This window comes from Bufo gargarizans, chromosome 6 (assembly GCF_014858855.1).
Source record: "Bufo gargarizans isolate SCDJY-AF-19 chromosome 6, ASM1485885v1, whole genome shotgun sequence".
NCBI classification, from domain to species: Eukaryota; Metazoa; Chordata; class Amphibia; order Anura; family Bufonidae; genus Bufo; species Bufo gargarizans.
Genome location: NC_058085.1, coordinates 90,653,458 through 90,677,709, shown reverse-complemented (window position 1 = coordinate 90,677,709; position 24,252 = coordinate 90,653,458). Strand labels below are relative to the sequence as shown.

At 44.5% G+C, this 24,252-nt stretch overlaps 1 protein-coding gene across 2 annotated transcripts; it reads right to left on the bottom strand.

Moving 5' to 3' along the window:
- Positions 1-62: 62 nt before the first annotated feature.
- Positions 63-23,548, bottom strand: EIF2S2 (eukaryotic translation initiation factor 2 subunit beta). 2 transcript variants are annotated; one of them, XM_044297350.1, is made up of 9 exons: positions 23,367-23,548; positions 14,360-14,540; positions 12,132-12,232; positions 10,795-10,930; positions 10,587-10,687; positions 5,584-5,732; positions 5,419-5,475; positions 2,928-3,013; positions 63-565 (listed from the first exon to the last, which is right to left on the bottom strand). In XM_044297350.1, exons 1-9 carry the CDS (start codon positions 23,379-23,381, stop codon positions 390-392), a joined length of 1,002 nt encoding a protein of 333 aa, XP_044153285.1. In that variant the 5' UTR covers positions 23,382-23,548; the 3' UTR covers positions 63-389. The 2 variants fall into 2 exon arrangements, with proteins under 2 accessions (XP_044153285.1, XP_044153286.1); XM_044297351.1 differs by lacking the exon at positions 23,367-23,548 and having other exon boundaries at positions 12,132-12,234; positions 14,361-14,532.
- Between the last annotated feature and the right edge of the window lie 704 nt (positions 23,549-24,252).

The window sequence follows — 24,252 nt, the reverse complement described above, 5'->3', positions numbered from 1 at the left end:
AAGTTAAATAATAATAAATTAAAAATAAGACAAAAATATGAGAACACAAAGATAAAATGGGATTTTTCTGTGAATGTTATAACTTTAATGTACTTTTGCATTTTACAGAAGTCTGGTTAAAAATGCAAATTCTTCCCCTTTATCCTCAAGACAGCTGGTAAAACATTTTCTGCAAGTGATGCGATTATCAAACCATCAGCTTCTCTGTTGAAATTTAGAAATTCCTTGCGCATAAAGAAAAAAAAAACAAAAAAAATAAAGCCAATATTTTCTTGCCCAGTCTCACATCATTCTTTACAATATAAAGGGTTATCACTCCCTGACTGTCAGGTTGTGCCCCAGGATCCATAAACAGCACTTGTAAAATCCAACCCAGTGGACAGGCCGGCTTAGTTGGCTTTGGCGCGAAGTTGTGCTCTCTTGCCCGTGACAGCCTGGAACCCAGTTTTGATGCTAGCCACAGAACAGCGAGAATGGCAGGTTTCACACTGCAGGAAATATAATCTGGTGTCCTTCTGCAGGATGGTGTCTGGCGACCGACAGGTGTGACAAGTCACATATTCCTCTGTTCAACAAAAATGGTGAAATTAAAAGTTGCAAAAGTAAATACATTCCACTTACAAAAGTTCTAATCAAACATGAATTATAAATTACTAATGCAACTAAAAAATATTGTGGGTAGCAAAATACAAAAAAGTAAACTTTTACATTTTCCCCTCCAATACGTTCAGGAACTCAAAACCTGGCATGTCTCTTTCATAGAAGAGACCCCAAGCTCATAGATGCTGTGTAATTTGACTTCAAAGGGCCTTTGTCCATTGACATTAAGGGTAGATTAACACAGCGACATTTGACGTGCGACAATAAACCACAGTAACGCCGCACAATATTTTTGACAGTCTTGTGTCGCACTGTGACATGCTGTGATAAGACAGTAGCACAAAGATCCATCCAAGAAGGATTTATGTGTGACTGTCGTGTCGCAGCAAGACACCATAGACAGTCATTATTAAAAAAAAGCTGCGCAATGTTACTGAGACTTAAAGGTGTTGTCCGGGTTCATAGCTGAACCTGGACATGCCCTTATTTTCACCCAGGCAGCCCCCCCAGAGGCCAGCATTGGAATATCTCATGCTCCGATGGTCTCTTGTTTTCAATAACACACTGCTGGGCGGAAACCTCTGCCTGACAGTGTGTTAGGTGACATCACCGACTCTGATGGGCGAGCTTTAGCGCTGCCCTAGCCGTTTTACTAGCTAGGGCAGCTCTAAATCCCGCCCATCAGTGCTGGTGACGTCACCGGTCTTCCTGGCAGCCCCATGGAGAGCCCCGGTACGTCAACGGATCTCCTAAAAATGCCTTTGTCCTGCGCAATTTAGCGCAGGGCAAAGGAGAGCATCGGAGCATGAACTGCTCCGATGCTGAAGTCAGGGGGGCTACCGGGGTGAAAGTGGAGGTATGTCCGGGTTCAGCTCTGAACTTGGACAACCCCTTTAAATGTCATTGTGTAGACATACCCTTATGGTTATAATCAGGAGAACAGTGGTCTAATGCAACTGTATCAGGCCAAATGGCCATAAGGGAGAAAGGACTGTTAATAAGAGAGCACTTGGAGCGTGCCCGCTAGAGTCTACATTAAATGGCTGCATTCTTCCAGAAACCGCGCTCTACAGGGCCAGCTCTATTGAATAGGATGGTGCTCAACTGCAATACCACACAACTGATTAACAAGGGTGGTGCATTCTTTTAAAAGAAAGCAGCCATCTGATAAAATATAAACCGCGCTCCAGTGGTCTGTGCTGGTTTATGCTTACTTGTCCTGCAATGACGAGTAAACACACATCTGAAGAGAGCACTGAAACAGTGGTGCCAGGGCAGAGGAGGATTTAAAGAGGCTCCATCACCCGGATCAACCCTATCCTACCAGGCATATAGTCTGCTACCGTTATGAAGAAGAGTTTAAAAAAAAAAAAAAAAAAAAAAAAAAAAACACTTTTACAATTATGCAAATAAACTATTCACAGCACCAGGAGGCGGCTTACATGGTTCAAGCGCCGTTTTAGCAACACCCTTCTGCCTTTAGATTGACAGCATTGGACCACACTTGTGTCCATAACGGTGCGTGGGCACAATATCTTCACTCAGAATGAAGCCAAAGATGTTGTGCGCATGTGCCGTTCTGGACACAAGTGCGGTCTAGTTCTGTCAATCTAAAAGGTAGAGTGGCATCATTATGGAGCACCAGGGGCATCACTGGAGCAGTGATCAAAGCCCACTTCGCGGTACTTGAATTGTTCATTTGCATAATTGTTAAAGTTCACTTTTCTCTGCAACGATACCACCTACAGACATAAGAAAGGTATCGTTTTAATTAGTGTCATCAACCTTACCAGGCTATATGCCTGGTAGGGTTGGGTTGATCGGGGGCACAGTGCCACTTTAAAAGTTCAGTTGTAGTCTTTTTTTTATCGTTTGCTGCAGGAACTTTTATTTTAAAGGAGTGATCCAAGATATTTTAATCTATCAACATGAAATTACTGTTAAACCAGGCACAATGCCTTGTAGGACTAGCTCAGCTAAATGTAATACTTTACACTCTGCAGATGGATTAAAAGTACCTTTTCTCCAAGCGAACAGTGAAGTGCAACAATGCCGGGCACAAGCCACTCTGTGCACCCTTGCCTTCTTAATTGAAAGGCCGGGCGACCGGACTAAGCAGGAACCTGGCCCTTTTAATCAAGTAGGAGAGAAAGGAGAAGGGGTGCACAGAGTGTCTTGGGCCCTCCCTTGGTGCACTGAACTGCTCATTTGCATAGTTAGCCCTATAAGATTATGGTGACAGATTAGCCTTAAGAAATGCATATGTTCTGCTTAGTCATAGTAAATCAATCACAACACTAGTAGCAATAAAAAGGAAAAGCACTTACTAATGTATCTTCTCAAAACATTCTCTATCTGTTTCTGCTGGAATCGACCTTTAATGACTAGCTGGTTGTTACCATCTATAGAGCCACTGCAGAACAAAAAAAAATAAAATGAGAGCAAGATGTGAGATAACCAGTTGGCCAACTATACTCAAGGTGCCAATACATATGACGATTGCTGTTAAAGGGATTTTCCAAAACTCATATCGGTGGCCTAGCAAACATCATATTGTGGGGCCAACTCCTGGCAATCAAACTGATTAGCAATGCTCACTGAAGTCCTGGAAAACTCCTTTAACCCCTTCACAATCTCGGTGGAGGTCGCATCTTTAACCCTTAGGATAACGGAGTTTTTTTTTCTTTCGTTTTTGCGTTTTCATTTTACTTCCCTACTTTCCGTGAGCCATAACTTTTTTTTAAATATTTCCAGTCACATAGCTGTATGGGGGCTTATTTTTTGCAGGACAAGTTGTACTTTCTAATGCCACCATTATTTATGGCATAAAATGTAGTGGCAAGAGGGGGGGGGGGGGGGGGGGACACACACAATCCCTCCACCGTTTTATGGGTTTTGTTCCCACAGCGTTTTGTCTATGGCAAAACTGACCCATGCCCTTCATTCTCCGGGTCAGTACAATCACAACAATACCCCATGTGTATAGATTTTTTATGTGTAAATAGTTTAAAAATAAATGTAAACTTTCAGAATTTTTTATTATTTTTTACATCACCATATTCTGACCCGCATAACTTTTTTATACTTCTGTCTACTGAGCTGTTTAAGGGCTCATTATTTGTGGGACAATTCATAGTTTTTATTGATACCATTTTTGAGTGTGCTTGACTTTTGGATAACATTTTATTTCATTTTTTTTGGGTAAGAGAAACAATGAAAAAAATGTCAAATTGGCCATCTATAATATATTTTTAAACTTTTTATTTATCATTTTAAAGTATAATAAATGACCTATGATGTTTTAGAATTTTTCATTTTGACCTATAAGGGATAAAAAAAAAAAAAAAAAAGACTTTTTTGCATTTTGCTCATTTCTTATGTTGACCTGCCATCTGGTGTTCAAAATAAGAATTGCAGCATTAATGCTCTGAATTTCTTCATAGAGACTCAGAGCATGTACTGAAGTCCTGATTGGCCGCACAGGGCTTCAGTACCAAGCCCGGAAGCGTGCGCTTCGAGGGGTTTTGCGCATTCAGGTGCTGTGATCTCACTTAATCATGGCATCTAAAGCATTTAATTACCGCGATCAGCATTATTGCCGGTTGCGGTAATTAGCCGCAGGTCTCTGCTGTTTGAAACAGCAGAGACTTGCCGGCCATGACGCCCGCTGCACGCGCGAGCGGGCGGGCGTCATGCTTGTACGGCACTGGTAGCGAACATGGTAGCCGCCGGGTTTCTGCTGTTTCAAACAGCAGATGTATACAATCAGCCATATGTGACCATGACATTGAGCAGTCTAGAAGTTGCTCGCTCCTGCTCCAATAACAGCGTTCCCAGCTGAGATTGGGGAACTAATAAGCTGCTGTAATAGCCTGAAGCCTCAAGCAGGCTTTGGCAGCTATTAGTGGAACATACTAATACACAGCTCTGTATGCATAACTACAAAAAGTTATAGGGGTCAGAATATGGTGATTGGAGGGGAAAAAAAAATAATAATTTTTAAAGCTTTTAATTTTGTGTGCGTCAGTACTAAAATGCAACAAAACTATACAAGTGTGGTATCATTGTAATTGTACTGACCTGGAGAATGAAGGTAATAGGTCAATTTTACCACATGGTGAACGCTGTTTTCTTTTTTTTAAATATATAAAAGGCTGAATTTGTCCCAATACTACCCAATTTTATTTTTTCCCCTGCTTCCCACTACACTGTATGCCAACTGTAAGGGCTGTTTCACACGAGTGGATGCCATGCGTGTCATCCACAGCGCGAGTGACAGCCAAGCCCCGCACTAGACAGCAGACACGGAGCATTAACATGATTGATAATGCTCTTTGCCTCTCTGCGATCTTTTTACCACAAAATCACGGTGACAACTTTATCTCAAGGTGATTTTGTGGAAAAAAAGATCAGAGAGGCATGGAGCATTATCAATCATTTCTCGCTGCGGATGACACGCACGGCATCGGCTCGTGTGAAACAGCCCTAAATGGTGCCATTAGAATGTACACCTTGTAATGCAAAAGAAGAAGCCCTGCAAGGCTCTGAATAGAAAAATAAGAAGGCTATGACTCTGGGAAGGCTGTGAGTGAAAAAGAAAAACCCCAAAACCAAGTTAAATAGCAGAGAAAAGGATTCTAAAAGCTGTTTCTAATTTGTTATTTCAGGAGGAATTAGAGTATTTCCTACAACAGGCAACATGTCAGGAGACAAGACAGCGCCTCCTAAAAATTGGCCGCTGCAGTCATAAGACACATAAATCGTACAGCCGTCCCTTAGCAGACTGTGGAGAAAGGACACGTGTCTCTTAGAGTATACCTTGTACCCAATTCAGCTAATAGGAAAGCCAGCAGATGTTTCGGTTGACGATGTAATCTGAAAGTAATTGAAAATGCAAAGTCATTAAATGTCGAAATGAGATTGCAAAAAAAAAAAAAAAAAGACCATTTATAAGCAACATGCTCAACTAAACACAGCACTCACAGTTTGCAAATATCTGTAAAGTTCACAAACGAAGTCTTCTTTGTGCCTACTCGGACGACTTGGGGAGGCTTCATGACAAATTTTCTTTTTTCTCCAGCTACCATGTCTGGATTTTTCTCACGCATTATGTTAAAAACTCTGTTAAGAAGCTGAAAGAAGAATTGTCAGTCAGTTCTCAACCTGTGGCCATGTCTCTGGGGGAAGGGACCTGCAGTTCTCACGCTGAGGCTTTAATATGCCACAGTGCATGCTCATATAGCTCTAAGGACACTTTGATGTCATTTATTACGTTTAGCAGTTTAGTCATGTGTAGTATCGGATCAAACCTTTCCCTTTAAGGGGAATCTGTCCCCCCGATATTGGGCTATTATCTATAGTCCAGATCACAATTTATTTTATTTTCCTACTGCCCCCGGTTCCTCCGCTGTCTCCTTCTCCCAGGCTACGAGCTGGACACTCGCTGCGTGGGCTTCTCTCCCGGCTTGCCATGGTAAGGCTAAGGCCTCATGCACACGGACGTTTTTTTTCACGGTCCGCAAAACGGGGTTCCGTTGGTCCGTGATCCGTGACCGTTTTTCCGTCCGTTGGTCTTCCTTGATTTTTGGAGGATCCACGGACATGAAAAAAAAGTCATTTTGGTGTCCGCCTGGCCGTGCGGAGCCAAACGGATCCGTCCTGAATTACAATGCAAGTCAATGGGGACGGATCCGTTTGATGTTGACACAATATGGTGCCATTTCAAACGGATCCGTCCCCATTGACTTTCAATGTAAAGTCTGGAGTTCTGTTATACCATCGGATTGGAGTTTTCTCCAATCCGATGGTATATTTTAACTTGTAGCGTCCCCATCACCATGGGAACGCCTCTATGTTAGAATATACTGTCGGATATGAGCTACATCGTGAAACTCATTTCCGACAGTATATTCTAACACAGAGGCGTTCCCATGGTGATGGAGACGCTTCAGGTTAGAATATACAAAAAAACTGTGTACATGACTGTCCCCTGCTGCCAGGCAGGTGCTGCCAGGCAGCAGGGGGCAGACCCCCCCCCCCCCCCCTGTTTTTAACTCATTGGTGGCCAGTGGGCCCCCCCTCCCCTGTTGTTAACTCGTTGGTGGCCAGTGTGCGCACCCCCCTCCCTCCCTCTATTGTAATAATAGCATTGGGGCCAGTGTGCGCGCCCCCCCAACCCCCCCCCCCTCCCTCCCTCTATTGTAATAATAGCATTGGGGCCAGTGTGCGTGCCCCCCCCCCCCCCCCCCCCCCGATCATCGGTGGCAGCGGAGTAGAAGATTCATACTTACCTGGCTGCTGGCTGCTGCGATCTCTGTGTCCGGCCGGGAGCTCCTCCTACTGGTAAGTGACAGGTCTGTGCGGCGCATTGCTGTCACTTACCAGTAGGAGGAGCTCCCGGCCGGACGCAGACATCGCAGCAGCCAGGTAAGTATGAAAATCTTCTACTCCGCTGCCACCGATGATCGGGGGGGGGGGGGGGGGGGTGTGCGCACACTGGCCCCAATGCTATTATTACAATAGAGGGAGGGAGGGGGGGGGTTGGGGGGGTGCGCACACTGGCCCCAATGTATTAAAACAATAGAGGGAGGGAGGGGGGGGTTGGGGGGGCGCGCGCACACTGGCCCCAATGTATTAAAACAATAGAGGGAGGGAGGGAGGGAGGGGGGTGCGCACACTGGCCACCAACGAGTTAACAACAGGGGAGGGGGGGGCCGCACAATGATATTCAAACTGGGGAGGGGGGGGGGGTGCCGCACCTGATGGGGTTAATTGTACTATCATATCCCCCTGTAAGAGATCGGGTGCTGCCAGGCAGCAGGGGGCAGTCTTGTACACAGTTTGTAGTGTATTCTAACTAGAAGCGTCCCATCACCATGGGAACGCCTCTGTGTTAGAATATACTGTCGGATCTGAGTTTTCACGAAGTGAAAACTCAGCTCTGAAAAAGCTTTTATGCAGACGGATCTTCGGATCCGTCTGTATGAAACTAAAACCTACAGCCACGGATCACGGACACGGATGCCAATCTTGTGTGCATCCGTGTTCTTTCACGGACCCATTGACTTGAATGGGCCCATGAACCGTTGGCCGTGAAAAAAATAGGACAGGTCATATTTTTTTCACGGCCAGGAAACACGGCTCACGGATGCGGCTGCCAAACGGTGCATTTTCCGATTTTTCCACGGACCCATTGAAAGTCAATGGGTCCGTGAAAAAAAACGGAAAACGGCACAACGGCCACGGATGCACACAACGGTCGTGTGCATGAGGCCTAAGTCTGATCAGACTTCTGCTAAAGGCAAAAGTCTGATCAGTACACCATATAGTGTACTGTATTATATAGACATCAGACCCACTGGATCTTCAAGAACTAAGTGAGTCTGGGTCAAAGTAAAAAAAAAAAAAAAAAAAAAAAAAAATTAAATATGTAAAAAAAAAAAATAAATTTTTATGCACCACACGTTTGATATCACTGCGTCCGTAATGACCTGATCTATGAAACGGTCATGTTACTTTCCCCGCACGGTGAACGCTATAAAAATAAAAACTATGATGAAATTGAAATGTTGCCCACCTTACTTCCCCAAAAAGTTAATAAAAAGTGATCAAAAATGTCGTATGTACGGCAAAAAAACCAAAAATAAAAAAATGGCTCTCAGACTATGGAGACATTAAAACATGATTTATTTTTGTTTCAAAAATGATATGTTAAATAAATCAATAAAAAAAGTATACATATTAGGTATCGCCACGTCCGTAAGAACCTGCTCTATAAAAATATCACATGACCTAATCTCTCAGGTGAACACAGCAAATAAGGGGTGTTTCTGCAAACTACAGAATCAGGACAATAAATATTGAGTTTTGTTTGGCTGTTAACCCTTGCTTTGTTACTGGATTATTTTTTTTAATTTGCCCAAAAATTGAAATTCTGAAATTTTAGCTCCATTTGCCATTAAGGCCTCATGCACACGGCCGTCGTTTTGGTGGCCCGGATGCGGACCCTTTTACTTCAATGGGGCCGCAAAAGATGAAGACAGCACTCCGTGTGCTGTCCCGCATCAGTTTCTCCGTTCCGTGGTCCGCAAAAAAAATAAAAATGTCCTATTCTTGTCCGCGCTTTGCGGACAAGAATAGGCAGTTCTATTAAAGGCTGTCCGCGCTATTCCGCAATTTGCGGAACGCGCACGGACCCCATGCGTGTTTTGCAGACCGCAAAACACATCAGTTGTGTGCATGTAGCCTAACTCTTGTGGAACACCTAAAGGGTTAACTACATTTGTAAATATCTGTTTTGAATACCTTGATACTATAGATATAAGTAAAAGCATTTTAAAGTTATTCACACATGGAGTGACACTGGTCAGATTTGCAAAAAATGGCCTGGTCCTTAAGGTGAAAATGAGCCCAGTCCTTAAGGGGTTAAAGTGGGTTTTGGAAATTTTTCGAGATTTAGTTCTAAGGTAACTTTAAGGCTGGGTTCACACCTGAGCGTTTTACAGCACGTTCCTACGCGCTGTAAAACGCGCAACAGGCAAGAACCAATGATTCCCTATGGGAATGGTTCTCACCTGAGCGTTTTACAGCGCGTACGATCGCGCTGTAAAACGCCTGACGCCCTAAGAAGTACATGAGCTTCTTTGGGGCGTCTTGTCGCGCGTTCCTGTACATAGACTTCCGGGAACGCGCGACAATGGGCGTTCGCTTGTCTCTGTATGCGCGATTGCAAACGCCCGTACAATCGCGCATACAGAGCGCTCCATCGCGAACGCTCAGGTGTGAACCCAGCGTAACACTTGCTGCAGAGTGATCCGGCAATCTGCATGCAAATGGACATCATTTTGTAGACTGATCCGGATGCGTATCCGTCTCGCAAATGTATTGCAAGAACGGATCTGTCTGTCCGCTTGTCATACAGACAAATGGACCATTTTTAATATTTTTTTTTTTTTGACCGGGCTCATTTTCACCTTAAGGACCAGACCATTTTTTGCAAATCTGACCAGTGTCACTTTTTTTCAGAAATTTTCAAAAACCCACTTTTTAAGGACCAGTTCAGGTCTGAAGTCACTTTGTGAGGCTTACATAATAGAAACCACCCAAAAATGGCCCCATTCTAAAAACTACACCGCTCAAGGTATTCAAAACAGATTTTTACAAATGTAGTTAACCCTTTAGGTGTTCCACAAGAGTTAGGCTACATGCACACAACTGATGTGTTTTGCGGTCTGCACACAACTGATGTGTTTTGCGGTCTGCAAAATACATAGTAATACCTCCAAAAATAGGTATTAAATTTACATTCCCCATGTCTACTTTATGTTCGGATCAGAATGCTATTTAATTTTTTGGGTACGTGACACAACCCCTTTAAGTCACGTCCACCAGCACCGTACCTGTACGGCACGGGTCCTCTACGGGTTAAGTTCCCTCGAATATGCAGAAATATTTTGATACATCTTACATAGTTTTATACCGACGACCTATCCCATGGATAGGTCTCCAGTATCTGATCTGTGGGGGGGGGGGGGGGGGGGTCCAACAGACGGGAACCCTACCAATCAGCTGTTTGAGAAGGCAGCAGTGCTCACAGTAGAGCCACGACCTTCTCCAGCTCTCTCTAGGCCAGGTGACATCACGTTCATCGGTCACATGGCCTAGGTGCAGCTCAGCCCGATTGAAACGAATGGGGCTGAGTTGTGATACCAAGCATAACCGCTATACAATGTACAGGGCTGTGCTTGGGTGGCTTAGAGAAGGCAGTGGTGCTAATGTGCGCACTGATGCCTTCTCAAACAACTGACCAATGGGGGTCCCCGGTGTCAGACCCCCACCGATCAGATATCCAGAGGATAGGTCTTCAGTATAAAACTCCTGGAAAACCCCTTTAAAAAGATATTAGCAGCTTTTAGAATGTTGTAGAATACTTAGTGCCCAACTAAAGCAGCATCACCCAATTAGCACTACAGTGATCCGGCACCCACCTCATCATATGTGTAGTCCCTTTCAGTGCCAGCCCATGCAGGTCCATGTTGTGAACTAAAGGAAATTCCATCATCTTTTTTGTTGTCTTCCTCTTCAAAGGCTGTAAAGTGGGACACAGCGTCACACAACATATTACAGGCATGGGCTGTGCGCCCCTACAATCATTCCATACTTATAAACTCTTTAAACTAAGGCCTCCACAAGTACCTTCGTCTTTATCAATGGTGTCATCATCCTCCGGGAACTTAACATTTTTCTTTTTCTTCTTCTTGGTCAACATGAATTCCAAGTCATCCTCTTGGGACTCCGAGGCATCCTGAACCTCAGCCTCTATCTTCAGATTCTACCATGTAAAAATTGGGCAGGTTTAATTCCAAACAGTTTTTAGACCACTCATGTAAACAGAACCAAGGGTTTCTGACCTACCACCTATAGCAGTGATGGCGAACCTTTTAAAGGCCGGGTGCCCAAACTGCAACCCAAAACCCACTTCTTTATTGCAAAGTACCAACAAAGCAATTTAACCTGAATACTACAGTCCAATATAGTATATCCTCTATGTACTTTATGAATAGCCTGCCTACATTCAGTGCGCTGCCAGTGCTGTTCATAGTGCGCCTATGCTGATGAATGGCAGGAAAAGTCTAAGGCATTTTGTACACCATAGACTTTTTCCAGAGTGCGGGTGCCCACAGAGAGGGCTCTGAGTGCCGCCTCTGGGACCCGTGCCATAGGTTCGCCATCACTGGCCTATAGTATAAAACAAATATCCAATAACGTGTTATGACGCATCAAAGGCTCTGCTCACACCTCATTTCTTGGCTAAACACGAAAGGTATGCCACTGTATATGTAACCCTCAAGAGTCTCATTGTACATGTAGTCCGAGCTGTAGTAAGCATGTTACAGAGCAGGAGGAGCTGAGCAGATTGATATATAGTTTTTGTGGGATCACTTATCACCAAGCTATAGCATTACCACAGAGTAGCATGTTTTTTCTATGTCTTTATAATTACATAGTGTGCCTATAAATAAAGCAGTAATGTTATATATAAACATATCTTTCTGAGCAGATCTCAGTGTGGTTAAGCTATAGTAAACAGTGTATACGATATGTAGATACTAGGACACAGCTCTGCCCTCACCATCCTGATGTCTAGCCCTGTCAATCAAGGGGAGGGGGAAGTGTGCAGAGCACAGGGGGCGTTACAAAGCAGTGCTCAAAGGATTCCGCCCTGCCTCCTGGTGCTTGAACTTTGTCATTTGCACATGAATAAATACGCCGATATCTCTGCAGCTATTTATTGTACAGACATAAGGCGGCATGATGAGCCCTACCAGGCAGTATGTGTGGTTTAATGGGGTTGATCTTGGTGACAGACGCTTTAAAGGTTAACACAATGATTATGACAACACATTGCCTTTAAAATTGAACACTGGCATCAGTTCTAGCTGCCGTTTCTATTTTTCACATTTCAGCAATTACCAAACTGTCGCTTCCCAAATGCTCTCTTTATAACAGACACAATGTATACTTCTATGTACCTTAACACCTTCCTCTGCTTCATCCAGGTCAAACTTTTTAGTTTTCTTTTTCTTCTTCTTCTGATTAAAGAAATTTAAGTCATCCAGATCATCGGGTGCATCTAAGACAAGAAAGTTACACTCAAGTTAATTTGCTATCTGTATGAGGGTGTCCTGACTCTCTCGATGGCAGATGTCGGGCTACAGATATGTTGAAATCTCACAGGAGGAATGTGGAAGAGATGTCAGTGAAACGCCGACCGCCTACACGGGTCTCGTCAGCTTAAGGGTCCATTCACACATCCGTTTTTTCTTTCCTGATCTGTTCCGTTTTTTGCAGAACAGATCTGGACCCATTCATTTCCAATGGGTCCTGGAAAAAATAAATAAAAAATCGGACGTTTCCGTTCCGCATGTCCGATTAAATATAAAACTTGTCCTATCCTTTTCCGCAAAAATCGGATCCTGGTACAATACAAAGTCAACGGTTCCGCAAAAAAACGGATGACATTCGTATGTCATCCGTTTTATGCGGATTCCGTTCCTGGAAATTAAATCCTGCCCACAGAAATCACTTATTCACTTTTTTCCCCCCAAAGAAATCCAAACAACTTTATTTGCTTTGTGAAATTTATACATGTTTCCGTTTTTTGCGGATCCGCAAAAAACTGATGACATACGGAAACATTTTCAGGAACAACGGATCCGCAAAAAACGGACCGAAATTCGGGATATAGAAAAATACTGACGTGTGAATGTAGCCTAGAGGTGTTTGACTGGGATTTTTTTTATTTTTTAAATCCCACCCCCCCTTAGCCAAAAGGACCTGTTAAGAGAAATACAATGACCTGCTCACCGCCAGTCAGTCCTGACTTCTGGTCTGTCAGCACGTGACCACCAGTAATATGCAGTTTGGTGACATGCTGAAGCCACTCACTGGATGCAGCTCCGCATGTGACCCACTCCATGAAGAAGTGGACAGACTGGGAGCGCAGAGAAGACAGCTTGGGAGTCTCACAACCCCCTTATAAAGTGGTCACGTAGGTCGGGTCCTCTAATGAATACTTATTTTGATCAGGAAACACAGAGAAGGACCAGCATTAAAATTGGTTGTCCCATAATAGGAAAAATGAAAATCATATAATATATACTAATCTCTTTCTAAAACTTAGAACCAGTGATCTCCTCAATCATTGCTGCAATTGCTCTGCTAGACTTATTTCAAGCTGCCTGCTTAAAGGGGTTCTGCAGTTTGTTTAAACTGATGATCTATCCTCTGGATAGATCATCAGCATCTGATCGGCGGTGGTCCGACACTGGCGATCAGCTGTTTGAGAAGGCAGTGGCGATGGCAGTAGCGCCGCGGCCTTCTCACTGTTCACCACAGGCCCAGCGACGTCATGACTAGTATCAACTGGCCTGGGCGGGGCTAAGCTCTATTCACTTAAATGGAGCTTAGCCGCGCCCAGGCCAGTGATACTAGTCGTGACATCACTGGGCCTGCGGTGAACAGCGAGAAGGCCGCGGCGCTACTGCCAGCGCCGCTGCCTTCTCAAACAGCTGATCAGTGGGGGTCCCGGGTTTCGGACCCCCTCCGATCAGATACTGATGATCTATCCAGAGGATAGATCATCAGTTTAAACAAACTGCGAACCCCTTTAAGGGGCATGCCCTTCTACTACAGCTGGTGAAAGGTGACGGATAGAACTGAGCATATGCATCCATCTCAGTAAACAGGACAAGCAAATTGGAAAAAGAGCAAACAGCAGAAGGCGCTATAGAGATGAGGTTCTGTGAATTACTTAGTGGCTACACTAAATTTTTAATTGTATGCGAAAGTATTCAGGTCCAGATGCTGGTTTGAAAAATGCATATTTCTTGTGGGACAACCCCTTTAAAAGAGGTGTGTGTCTTTGTTACATTTATTCTGGTGATCTGGAAATACCAAATTATAAATATATATATAATTTTTTTTTTTTTTTTTTTTTTATGGCATATATGGGTATGTCCATATAAGAGCATGTGCGGATACATATATGCCAATGCACCAGACGTCCATTCACCACATTTACGCTAATAGTGTTCTTCTGCTCAGTGGACTCCCCACAGTGAATATTGCGACATTGTAAAACAGTCACCAAACCGAAAGAGAAAGCTTATTATAGATAGAGGATCTTACAGGCTGGGTAAAAGATGCGTTCACCCAATGAGCAAGCAGATGCCAACAGCATAAAATATCTTGACAGTACCTTTTTTCTTAAAAGACTCTTCATCCAGGTCCCATTCCTTATCTTCCACAGGTTCTGGTTCCACCTCTTTAGTTTCAGGGACCTGTGTCTCTTCCACCTGCTGTTCACCCCCTTCTTCGTCCAACATGAAGGGCTTCTTCTTCTTCTTTTTCTTCCTGGTCATGGTGGGGTCGAAAATCATCTAAACGACAAGATTTACCCAGTTACCATTTTTAGCCATAAAAGCAAATCCTTTAGGAACTATATCCATTTTGCTTGAGATGACTGAACAAAACCATTTCTGCACGGCAGCATGAAAAACCCACACAAAATATACGCAACATGCGGTCCTGTCATAATCCATCAGTCGTAGCCTCAAATGGAATTCTAATCTTAAGGTGGTCAAACAGAACCCACCGACTTTAGTGGGACTAGTCAAACATCTAGTGTGCGTGGGGAGGAAGTTGTCAGCTATAAAAAGGTGTACCACCCAAGACCCAATACTACGGTGGTGCCCCAGCAAACAGACATAGCTTAGTGCGGTAGACACGGGTCGATACTTGTCCAATTGTTGATCTGAGCAAGAGCTGCAGTTACATGCAGCAATCATCTTCTCTGTATGTGGACACTATTGCGATCATTCCTCCCCATACAGTTCCATTGTTTATTGGAAGCAGATCCCTGTCTATACATGACAATATGCTACTGATGATAGAGGATCTTACAGGCTGGGTAAAAGATGCGTTCACCCAATGAGCAAGCGTTTGGTTGTCTGGCTTTACACCGGACAATATCTGGGAACGAGCATCTGTACAAAAGCTTGTTCCCGATAATTGCCCTGATCCTCACCGAAAAGGACCTTAAAGGGGTTATCCGACTATTTGTAAGGGCTCATTCAGACGACTGTATGCGTTTTGTGGTCCGCAAATTGCGGATATGCAAAACACAGATGCCGGCCTGTGATAGAAATGCCTATTCTTGTCTGCAATTGCGGACAAGAATAGGACATGCTCTACCCTTTTTGCGGGGACGTGGAATTATGGAAGTACAGGCTGTCCACATCTTTCAAGGCCCCGTTAAAACGAATGGGTCCGCATCCTTTCGACAAAATTGTGGAAGAGATTAGGACATAAATATATGAATAAGCCCTAACTGATGACATCCTCTGGATAGGTTATGAGCATCTGATCGGTGGGGATCCTGGGTGTCGGAGGCTCACCGATTAGATGCTGATGACCTATCCAGAGGAGAAGTCATACCTTTGAGAAGGTCTGAATGCGCCTCTTTGGTGATGTAGCATGCTTGTACATTAGATTTGGGTCGACAGGGCATTCAGACAACCTTATATTTGCCTGGACTGGCAGACTCTTGCTGCTGATGATAGGCAAGCGGTTTAGCAGGAGGATTCTTACAGAGTCAGTCATGCACTCATTCAATTTACATTTTTTGTTTATGGGCAACTTAATTCATGGAGGAGGGAGGAAATGCAAGTACTTTGGACTAAACAGATTTTTTTTTTTAACCAAAGGTGAATATTGCGACATTGTAAAACAGTCACCAAACCGAAAGAGAAAGCTTATTAGCAAATGAAGATTTCCTTCTATATCACTTCAATGTCTGGGGGTTCTCAGAACTGAAAAGATGCATGGTAAAGCATTATTTTCTATATGGGACTGTGCCCCTTCAGCTCATCTGGAGCTTTACTGTCAAATGAATGTCATCTGGAATTTGAGATGGACATCACTGGCAGCCCCTAGATGACTGCCCCCATCTCATCAGAGGCAGTAAAGCAGACCTGCCAGAAAGCTGCAGCAATTTGCTGGTAAAAGAGCCTCAACCATCACAACTCAGGAGGAGAAGGGTGCAAAGAAAAAATCCAGCGGGTAAAGAAATGCCCCGGGCCTAACCCTCCATCTTCTAATCATTACATTCACTCTCGCTGTGCACTGCCCTATAGACCAGACTGCAGTGCAGTCAGTTGGCCACCAGATGTCAGCACATGGTAAAACTGCATTGAGTCATACCTGTCACCTCTCCTGGATAGATCTTAAAATTTCTGTAAGGGGGTCACAGTTCTGTTATTCCTCCTAGAAATGTATGAATAAAATTATAACTGGGTGTTACCAGTTACAGATGTCCCTCTACACCAGAGATCAGCAACCATCAGCACCTCAGCTGCTGTGAAACTACTACTCCCAGCATGCAACATGCACGACTGTTCCTCTATCTCCCACAGAAGTGAATGGAGCATTTTGGGAGTTGTAGTTTCAGAACAGCTGGAGTGCCGGAGGTTGAAGATCCCCGCTCTACACATTCAGTCAGGGCTGATTGTGCTGAACTGTGTAGGGAGTAGTGACAGGCCCACTATAATGATGTCCAGTTAAAGGGGATTTTGCCATTACAATACACTGCACATCAGCTGTTCTGCAGTAGCTTTGGTGCTGCAATTATACAACTCCATCTACTGTGAAGCGCATGGAGCTGGCGACTGCAACACGGCTCCAAATCACTTCAATGGGAGCAGTGCTGCAGTAACCGGCTCCGTCCGCTAAAAGTCGTGTAGTCCAGCACGGGCGAACCTCTACTGATCAGATGTTAAAAGGAGTTGTCCCTTTACAACTAGTGTTGAGCGCGAATATTCGAAAAGAAAATGTTTTTCACAAATATCACCACTTCGAAAATGTGTGAATATTTAGAATATAATGCTATATATTCGTAATGACGAATATTCAATATATAATTTATTTTTTTTAAACACAGTACGCATCAGGTGATCATCTATCCCTTCTTCTAGCTTGTGGGCCAATGAGAAGTCTTTGTAAGAGCTTGGCAACATCCCTAGCAACCAATAGAAAAATTGCCTATCCTGCGGCGGCATTTCTCACGCATTACGCAAATAATACATTGCCGATTTTCACAATCAAGAATATAATCTCGAATTCACGAATATTCTATAAAATATTCACGAAATATCGCAAATTCAAATACAGCCCATCACTAATTTCTCTATCCTGTGGATTAGTTGTATAAGCATCAGACTGGCGGGGGTCCAACTGCTTGTTCTCCCACCAATCACAAGAATGGGGGCCTGTGTGCCTCGTTTGAATGGGGGGCGGCCCCATAAAGCTAAATGGAGCACCATCGCGGGTGTGTGACCAGCTCTCCAAACCAGGAAGCATGGGTTCTTGTGATCGGTGGAGGCCCCAGTGGTCAGATCCCCACCAGACACTTATCTTCTAGCTACAGAATATGGGATAAGTTGTCCCAATATGGGATAAGTTGTTCTCAATGAGAGAACCCCTTTAATGTCCTATTCTGAGGGTAGGCCATCAATATATATATATATATATAAAATAATATACAAAAAAAATAATAATATTCAAACCCAGAAATCAAGACAATTCTAAAATACATTATTACAGAGCCCTCGCAAACCTAAATGTAGGCTGTATGCGAAAATGTGATGACACAGGAGCACAAGACAGCGGATGATGACTGTGCCTATTAAAGAGGGTGTTCTACCGCGAGATGAGACAGTCCATCAGCCGGCCGGGAAACAGTGAAGCGGGGTTCTGCTTGCTCTTCTAGAAGCACCCATTGTGCAGCATGGGAGCTACTGAAACAGCGAGCGCGAGCGCACTTCTGTCTCCCGGCAGCTGGTGGTCAAGAGTCTCGAATCTTGTGGTGGAACAACCTCTAAGTTAAGCTTGACATCATGCTGCCCAACACAGTAAGGGGGCATCAGTCTCACTGGGTGAGAACTATAAGAGGGGGGCACTGAGGGCACACGGGTCATAAGGAATTCACTAATGAGCGCTGATCATCGGCCACCTCAGATATGATGTCTGTCCTCAGTCAGTAGATTTAGCCCCATCATCCCCTCTCCTGCAGCTAAACCTGCAATCTCGGTGGTGGTCATACTGACAGGTCACCATGATTGTCAGATTTTCACACACCCCCCTCCCCCCCAGTGACAATATAGGGGAAGTTGGTAGTGAGCAGCTTTACCCTAACAGAAAGCTGAGAATGGAGACCAAACAGAAGACAGAATAAAAGTGACCACTCGAAGCAGCAGTAGTGCAGCCACATGCTTTGGGCCTGTCACAAAGAGTGACATCATATGGCAAGGCATACCAGCACTTACTGATCGCTGAGGGTACAGGATTCCTCAGACTACTGGTTAAAGGGATATTCCAGTTTTTAAAAGTTTTCCCCTAACAGGACAAAGGCTCATGCACACAATCATATTTTTTTCCACGTCCATTCCACTTCAATGACGCCACAAAAAACAGAAATTACCCCTTTTGCATTCCGTTTCCATACGTCCATCCCACAAAATAAAAAAATAGAACATGTCCTATTATTGTTCACATTATGGACAAGTACAGGACTGTTCTATTAAGGGGTCGGCACTTCATTTCCGCAAAAAGCGGAATGCACGCGGTCAGTATCAGTTTGTCCTGCACCGATCACGACAACGGGAATCCTGTACAGCAAGGCAGGTGGAGCATGCATATTACTACTCCATCTCTATGAGAGCTCTGGACAAAGTCGAGTACAGCGCTTGGCTATATCCAGAACTCACAGAAGTGAAAAGAGCGGCAGTTCCCACACTCTGAGGGGGTCTCCAAGATCGGTATGGGTACCTGCCTCAGGATAGGAGATAACTTGTACTTGACCTAGACTCGTACCTGAAATGTCCTGTACAACGGGTCACCGGGAGTGCCTTAGTGACCACCTATACACCTTTTTACTGTGGTGACTAAGGGGGCTTAGGCTAGGCCGCAGCTATTTTTTTTACGATGGCTTGGTCTAAGCGCTGCACGAGTCCCCCACGCAGCAGGGGCTCGGCTCTAACATGAGAGCCGATGCAAGCTGTTTAACCCTATACATGCTGTGGGCAATGACACTCGCCACATGTAAGTGGTGACAGAGGGAGCTTACTCCCTCTGTCTCCCATCCGCTATCGCGGGGTGCTGACGTGTGTAAAGGCTGACTGGGGTCTGGTATAGGCCCCAAGCCAGCCTTTAGTATCTTCCAGTAGGCTGGCTCTCTGGCACAGCCTGCTGGTCAATGTCCATAAAGCACTAACATTAAAATACAATGTACTATAGGGATAATGCATCGTATTTTAAAAGCAATCAAAATGTTGTCTGTTATAGTGCCCTTGTGGTGCTATTAAGTGGTAAAAAAAACAACTCATCTTTTTAACTGAAATTACGCTTTTCAATGTAAAAAAGTGACAGAAAAAAAAACCTTTGGTATCGCCGTGTCCACGGCTGTGGAGTCGGTAGATAAATGGTCCGACTCCAACTCCTCAGTTTTTGGTACTTCCGACTCCTTTGTATTTAATATGCGAATGTCATTACCACAGAACTACTGGCTAGGAAGCTGCTGCCTTCTCCTTTGTGTGCTGATCTTCTGCTTGAAGATGGGGCAGTGCGAGGATCCAGGAAGGGGCATTTATTGTAAAACATGATTTCCCTAGTAGAATCCCATAGTCATGTTTACAGTTTAAGCTAACAATCTGAGTCTACAAGTTTTTATAGCCTTAGCTGAATGACAGCAGTTTTTCAAATGGTTTACAGCTTCAGTTTTGAACTATTAAAGGGACTCTGTCACCAGTTTCTAACCCCCCCCCCTTTTAAAACTATTGTTCTCTCCATGGTGCCCTTGTCATTACAAAGCTGTTGTTATAAGATAAATCCGCCGTCTAGTTTTGATAAAAATCGCTTTTATCTAACCTGTCAATCTTCTGGATAAGGTGCCCAGGGCGTTTCTGAAGGTCTGAATCTGCCGCTCTCCGCCGCTGGTGCCCAGCTCCTCCCATGATCCTTTCAGCGCCACCTGGATGTAATGAAATCCGCCTCCGGCTCTCCTCAGTGCCCCCTCCTCCTTTTCAAAGATCCCGCGCGTGCGCACAGGCCTGTGCCTTATGCGCCCGTGCGGACTTTTAGATTCTGCCTCGTTGAGCACGCTTCGCTCAACGAGGCAGAATCTAAAAGTCCGCACGGGCGCATCAGGCACAGGCCTGTGCGCACACGCGGGATCTTTGAAAAGGAGGAGGGGGCACTGAGGAGAGCCGGAGGCGGATTTCTTTTACATTCAGGCGGCGCTGAAAGGATCATGGGAGGAGCTGGGCACCAGCGGCGGAGAGCGGCAGATTCAGACCTTCAGAAACGCCCTGGGCACCTTATCCAGAAGATTGACAGGTTAGATAAAAGCGATTTTTATCAAAACTAGACGGCGGATTTAACTATACGCCCCCATAACAGTCCCACCCACAGACGCCCCCATAACAGTCCCACCCACAGACGCCCCCATAACAGTCCCACCCACAGACGCCCATTAGTTCAAAACCCACCAAAAGCACACCTTTTGGTTCAAAATATTTTTTTATAACTTTTTATGAATTGGGACATTTAAACTTGCTTTTTTTTTATTCCAATTTAAATCTAGTAGGAGTCGGTTCAGTTTTTGCCGACTCCAGGTACCCAAAATTGCCTCCGACTCCACAGCCCTGGCCATGTCCATAAAGATCTGCACTACATAAATATAATGTAAAATTATCCCCTACGGTGAATAAAAAAATAAAAAATAAAAATACAGAATTGGTAACTTAGCTCTTTGTTGCCACCGAAAAAAACGCAATAACAAGCGATTAAAAAGTGTTATTTACCCCAAAATGATACCAATGAAAACTACAAGTCGTCCCGCAAACATCAAGGCCATACACAACTCCATAGAAACAATAAAAAGGTTATGGGTCTTTACGAAGCGATGATGCAAAAAGATTTTTCTTCCTTTTAAAAAAGGGGTTTTATTGAACAAAAGTAGTAAAACGTAAAAAAAACTATGTATTTAGTAGTGCTGTAACCATACTGACCCAGAAAATAAAGAAATTTTATTTATACCTAAAAATGAAATAATGTAAAAACTCAGTGGCAGTATTGCTGTTTTTTTTTCTTCCTCCTAGAAAGTTAGGCCTCTTGCCCATGACCATATGTATTTTGCGGCCCGCAAAAAATACGGATGACATCCATGTGCATTCCGTATTTTGCGAAAAGGACCAGCTGGCCCCTAATGGAACAGTCCTATCCTTGACCATAATGCGGACAATAATAGGACACGTTCTATTTTATTTTGCGGAACAGAAATCCGGAAACAAAATGCACACGGAGTAACTTCCTTTTTTTTGCGGACCCGTTGAAATGAATAGTCCGTATACATATGCAAAAAAAAAAAAAAAAACTGAACGGACACGGAAAGAAAAAAAGTTTGTGTGCATGAGGCCTTAGTAAAAGTTCATCCGGAAGTGATGTGTACCCCAAAACGAATCCCCATTAAAACCTATCCCCAACAGGTACTCATCAATCACGAGAGCGAAGGCCCGTGTTCCCTGTTTGAAAGGAGTGGCAGACATGCATGTGTATCTGCCACTTCATTCAACTCAAAGGGACTGCCAGAAAGAGCCGAGTACACGCGCTCAGCTACCGCCAGCACTCTCAAAAGAGTTGAGTGGAGATGGCGGGGGGGTAACACGGGCCACCAATCGTGTGATCAGCAGCAGCCCTAGTGGTTGATACTCCGACCAGACGAGCGTGTGTCACACGGCAAGTCTGCAGCGCAGCTCCCGTCCTGACCTCCCAGCACTGCCGGGGTCACATAGCATTATATTGATTTATGATGCCATGTAACCCTTACAGTTCTGGAATGTATCGGATAACACTGACAGCATTATGTCAGTGTCATCTAAGGCTACTTTCACACTCGCGTTTCTGGGTCTGCTTGCGAGATCCGTTTCAGGGCTCTCACAAGCTCCCCAAAACGGATCAGTTCAGCCCCAATGCATTCTGAATGGATAAGGATCCGTTCAGAATGCATCAGTTTGGCTGCGTTTGGTCCCTGTTGCGTTTTTTAGACGGTCACTAAAACGCAGCTTGCAGCGTTTTGATGTCCGCCCGATGATGCGAAGCTAACGGATCAGTCCTGACTTACAATGTAAGTCAATGGGGACGTATCCGTTTTTCACTGACACAATATGGTGCAATTGAAAACTGATCCGTCCCCCATTGACTTTCAATGTAAGTCAGGACGGATCCGTTTTGACAGACTTTTTTTTTGAATGAATAACGCAAACGGATCCATTATGAACAGATACAAGCGTTTGTATTATTGTTGCGGATCCGTCTGTGCAGATACAAGACGGATCCGCTCCAAATTAGAGTGTGAAAGTAGCCTAATACACTCCAGACTTTCATGGGTTACTTAGCATTATAAATCAATATAATGCTATGTGACCCTGGCAGTGCTGGGAGGTCAGGGCGGGGGCTGCGCTTCAGACTCACATTGTGACAGGCCCCTTGCAGACGGAGTGTTGGTCTCCTCATTCTGAGATCAATGGGGGCGCGAGATCAGGATGAACATCCTGAGTTTCCCTGGAAATGAAGAGGAGATAGAAGTGTCTGGCAGCCGCTTATCTCCTTACCCCCACTGATCTCTAGATATAAGGATACAACACTGTGCAGGTTAATTATAGTTGCGGATTTCACACTTTTCAATGGAAGGAGAACTGCGGCAAAAGCGCATCAGTGGACGCCGTCCTCATCACAGGCGCCGATGTCATATGGATGAGATGTATATGATGGGGGGTCTGCAATCCTATGCAAGTGAAGGAGGATGTGCTGCAATACCTGAACAGGGCTGCATCAAGGGGTGGCGCTATTTTACAAAAATGACCCATTGCATGGGGCAGCAGTTAAACTACATCTAATCACCCAAGATCGGGGGCGTTAGATGAAGAACCGCCCTGTGTGAACGGGCCTCTAAGCAGTCATTTGTCGCCAGCTGCTCCTGAGCCACATAGCATACGGCAGCAGCAGGTACACCCCGAAGCCCTGAGTCATCCTCCTGCAGACAGAGGAGAGCTGATCCAGCCGGCACAGTGGACGCCATGCTGCAGGGCTCGGGCCTCCCCTCCCGGCGGAGCACATGTGTCCTGCGCTCTCGTGTTTCCGCCTTCTCTCACCTCGTCTCCAGACATAATGGCGTCACTTCCCGGCGGGGCTGCCTCCGCTGTGGGCTACCGAAAGCAGTCTATACACGGTACCGGTGTGAGCTCTGCTGCACGTTCGCTTCAACCCGGTCTCTGCTCTTACATCAGCTTCAGACACTCACACGCCTGTGCGCACGCGTACTGGGGACCGTGACGTCACGGGGACCGCGACACGTACTAGGTAATAAGGAGGAGACGCCGCGATGCAGCCTGGGAAATGTGGTTTTTCTTCCACAGTTTATATTTCCTATGCTGTAATATGGGCAAATTCATTATGTGTGAAAATGTTAACTGTGGGTAAATAGTGAGAAATTTGGCAACAGATTAAAGGGATTTTCCAAGCAAAACAGGAGGTAAAACTGCTTTGACTACTGTTGCATCCTCACCCCAGGATTCCCTGGGCCTTCTTGATACCATTAGCAGATCAGGATGGAGCAGCAGGGACCAGGCAGGGTTAGGGGATCCATGAGGTGCAGTATTCATAGCAGTTTTTATATATATATATATATATATATATATATATATATATATATATATATATATATATAATGTAGAAAAAAGAAGGCAGCACTCTTTCTTCTTTTTTCTACATTATCTACACTTGGGACCTTGGTCGCAGGTCTCTTTGGAGGATTTTTTTGCACCCACAGTTTTGTGTGCTGCTTCTCTTTTTTCTATTTATATATATATATATATATATATATATATACAGTACAGACCAAAAGTTTGGACACACCTTCTCATTCAAAGAGTTTTCTTTATTTTCATGACTATGAAAATTGTAGATTCACACTGAAGGCATCAAAACTATGAATTAACACATGTGGCATTATATACATAACAAAAAAGTGTGAAACAA

What these genes read in the sequence shown, in the direction of transcription:
- EIF2S2 (XM_044297350.1), bottom strand. An exon ending in AAGCAGAGGAAGGTGTTAAG is followed by an intron (nt 10,931 to 12,131) that starts GTACATAGAAGT and finishes TTTACATGGTAG; the next exon opens with AATCTGAAGATAGAGGCTGA. An exon ending in TTAGCTGAATTGGGTACAAG is followed by an intron (nt 3,014 to 5,418) that starts GTATACTCTAAG and finishes TTTGTTCTGCAG; the next exon opens with TGGCTCTATAGATGGTAACA.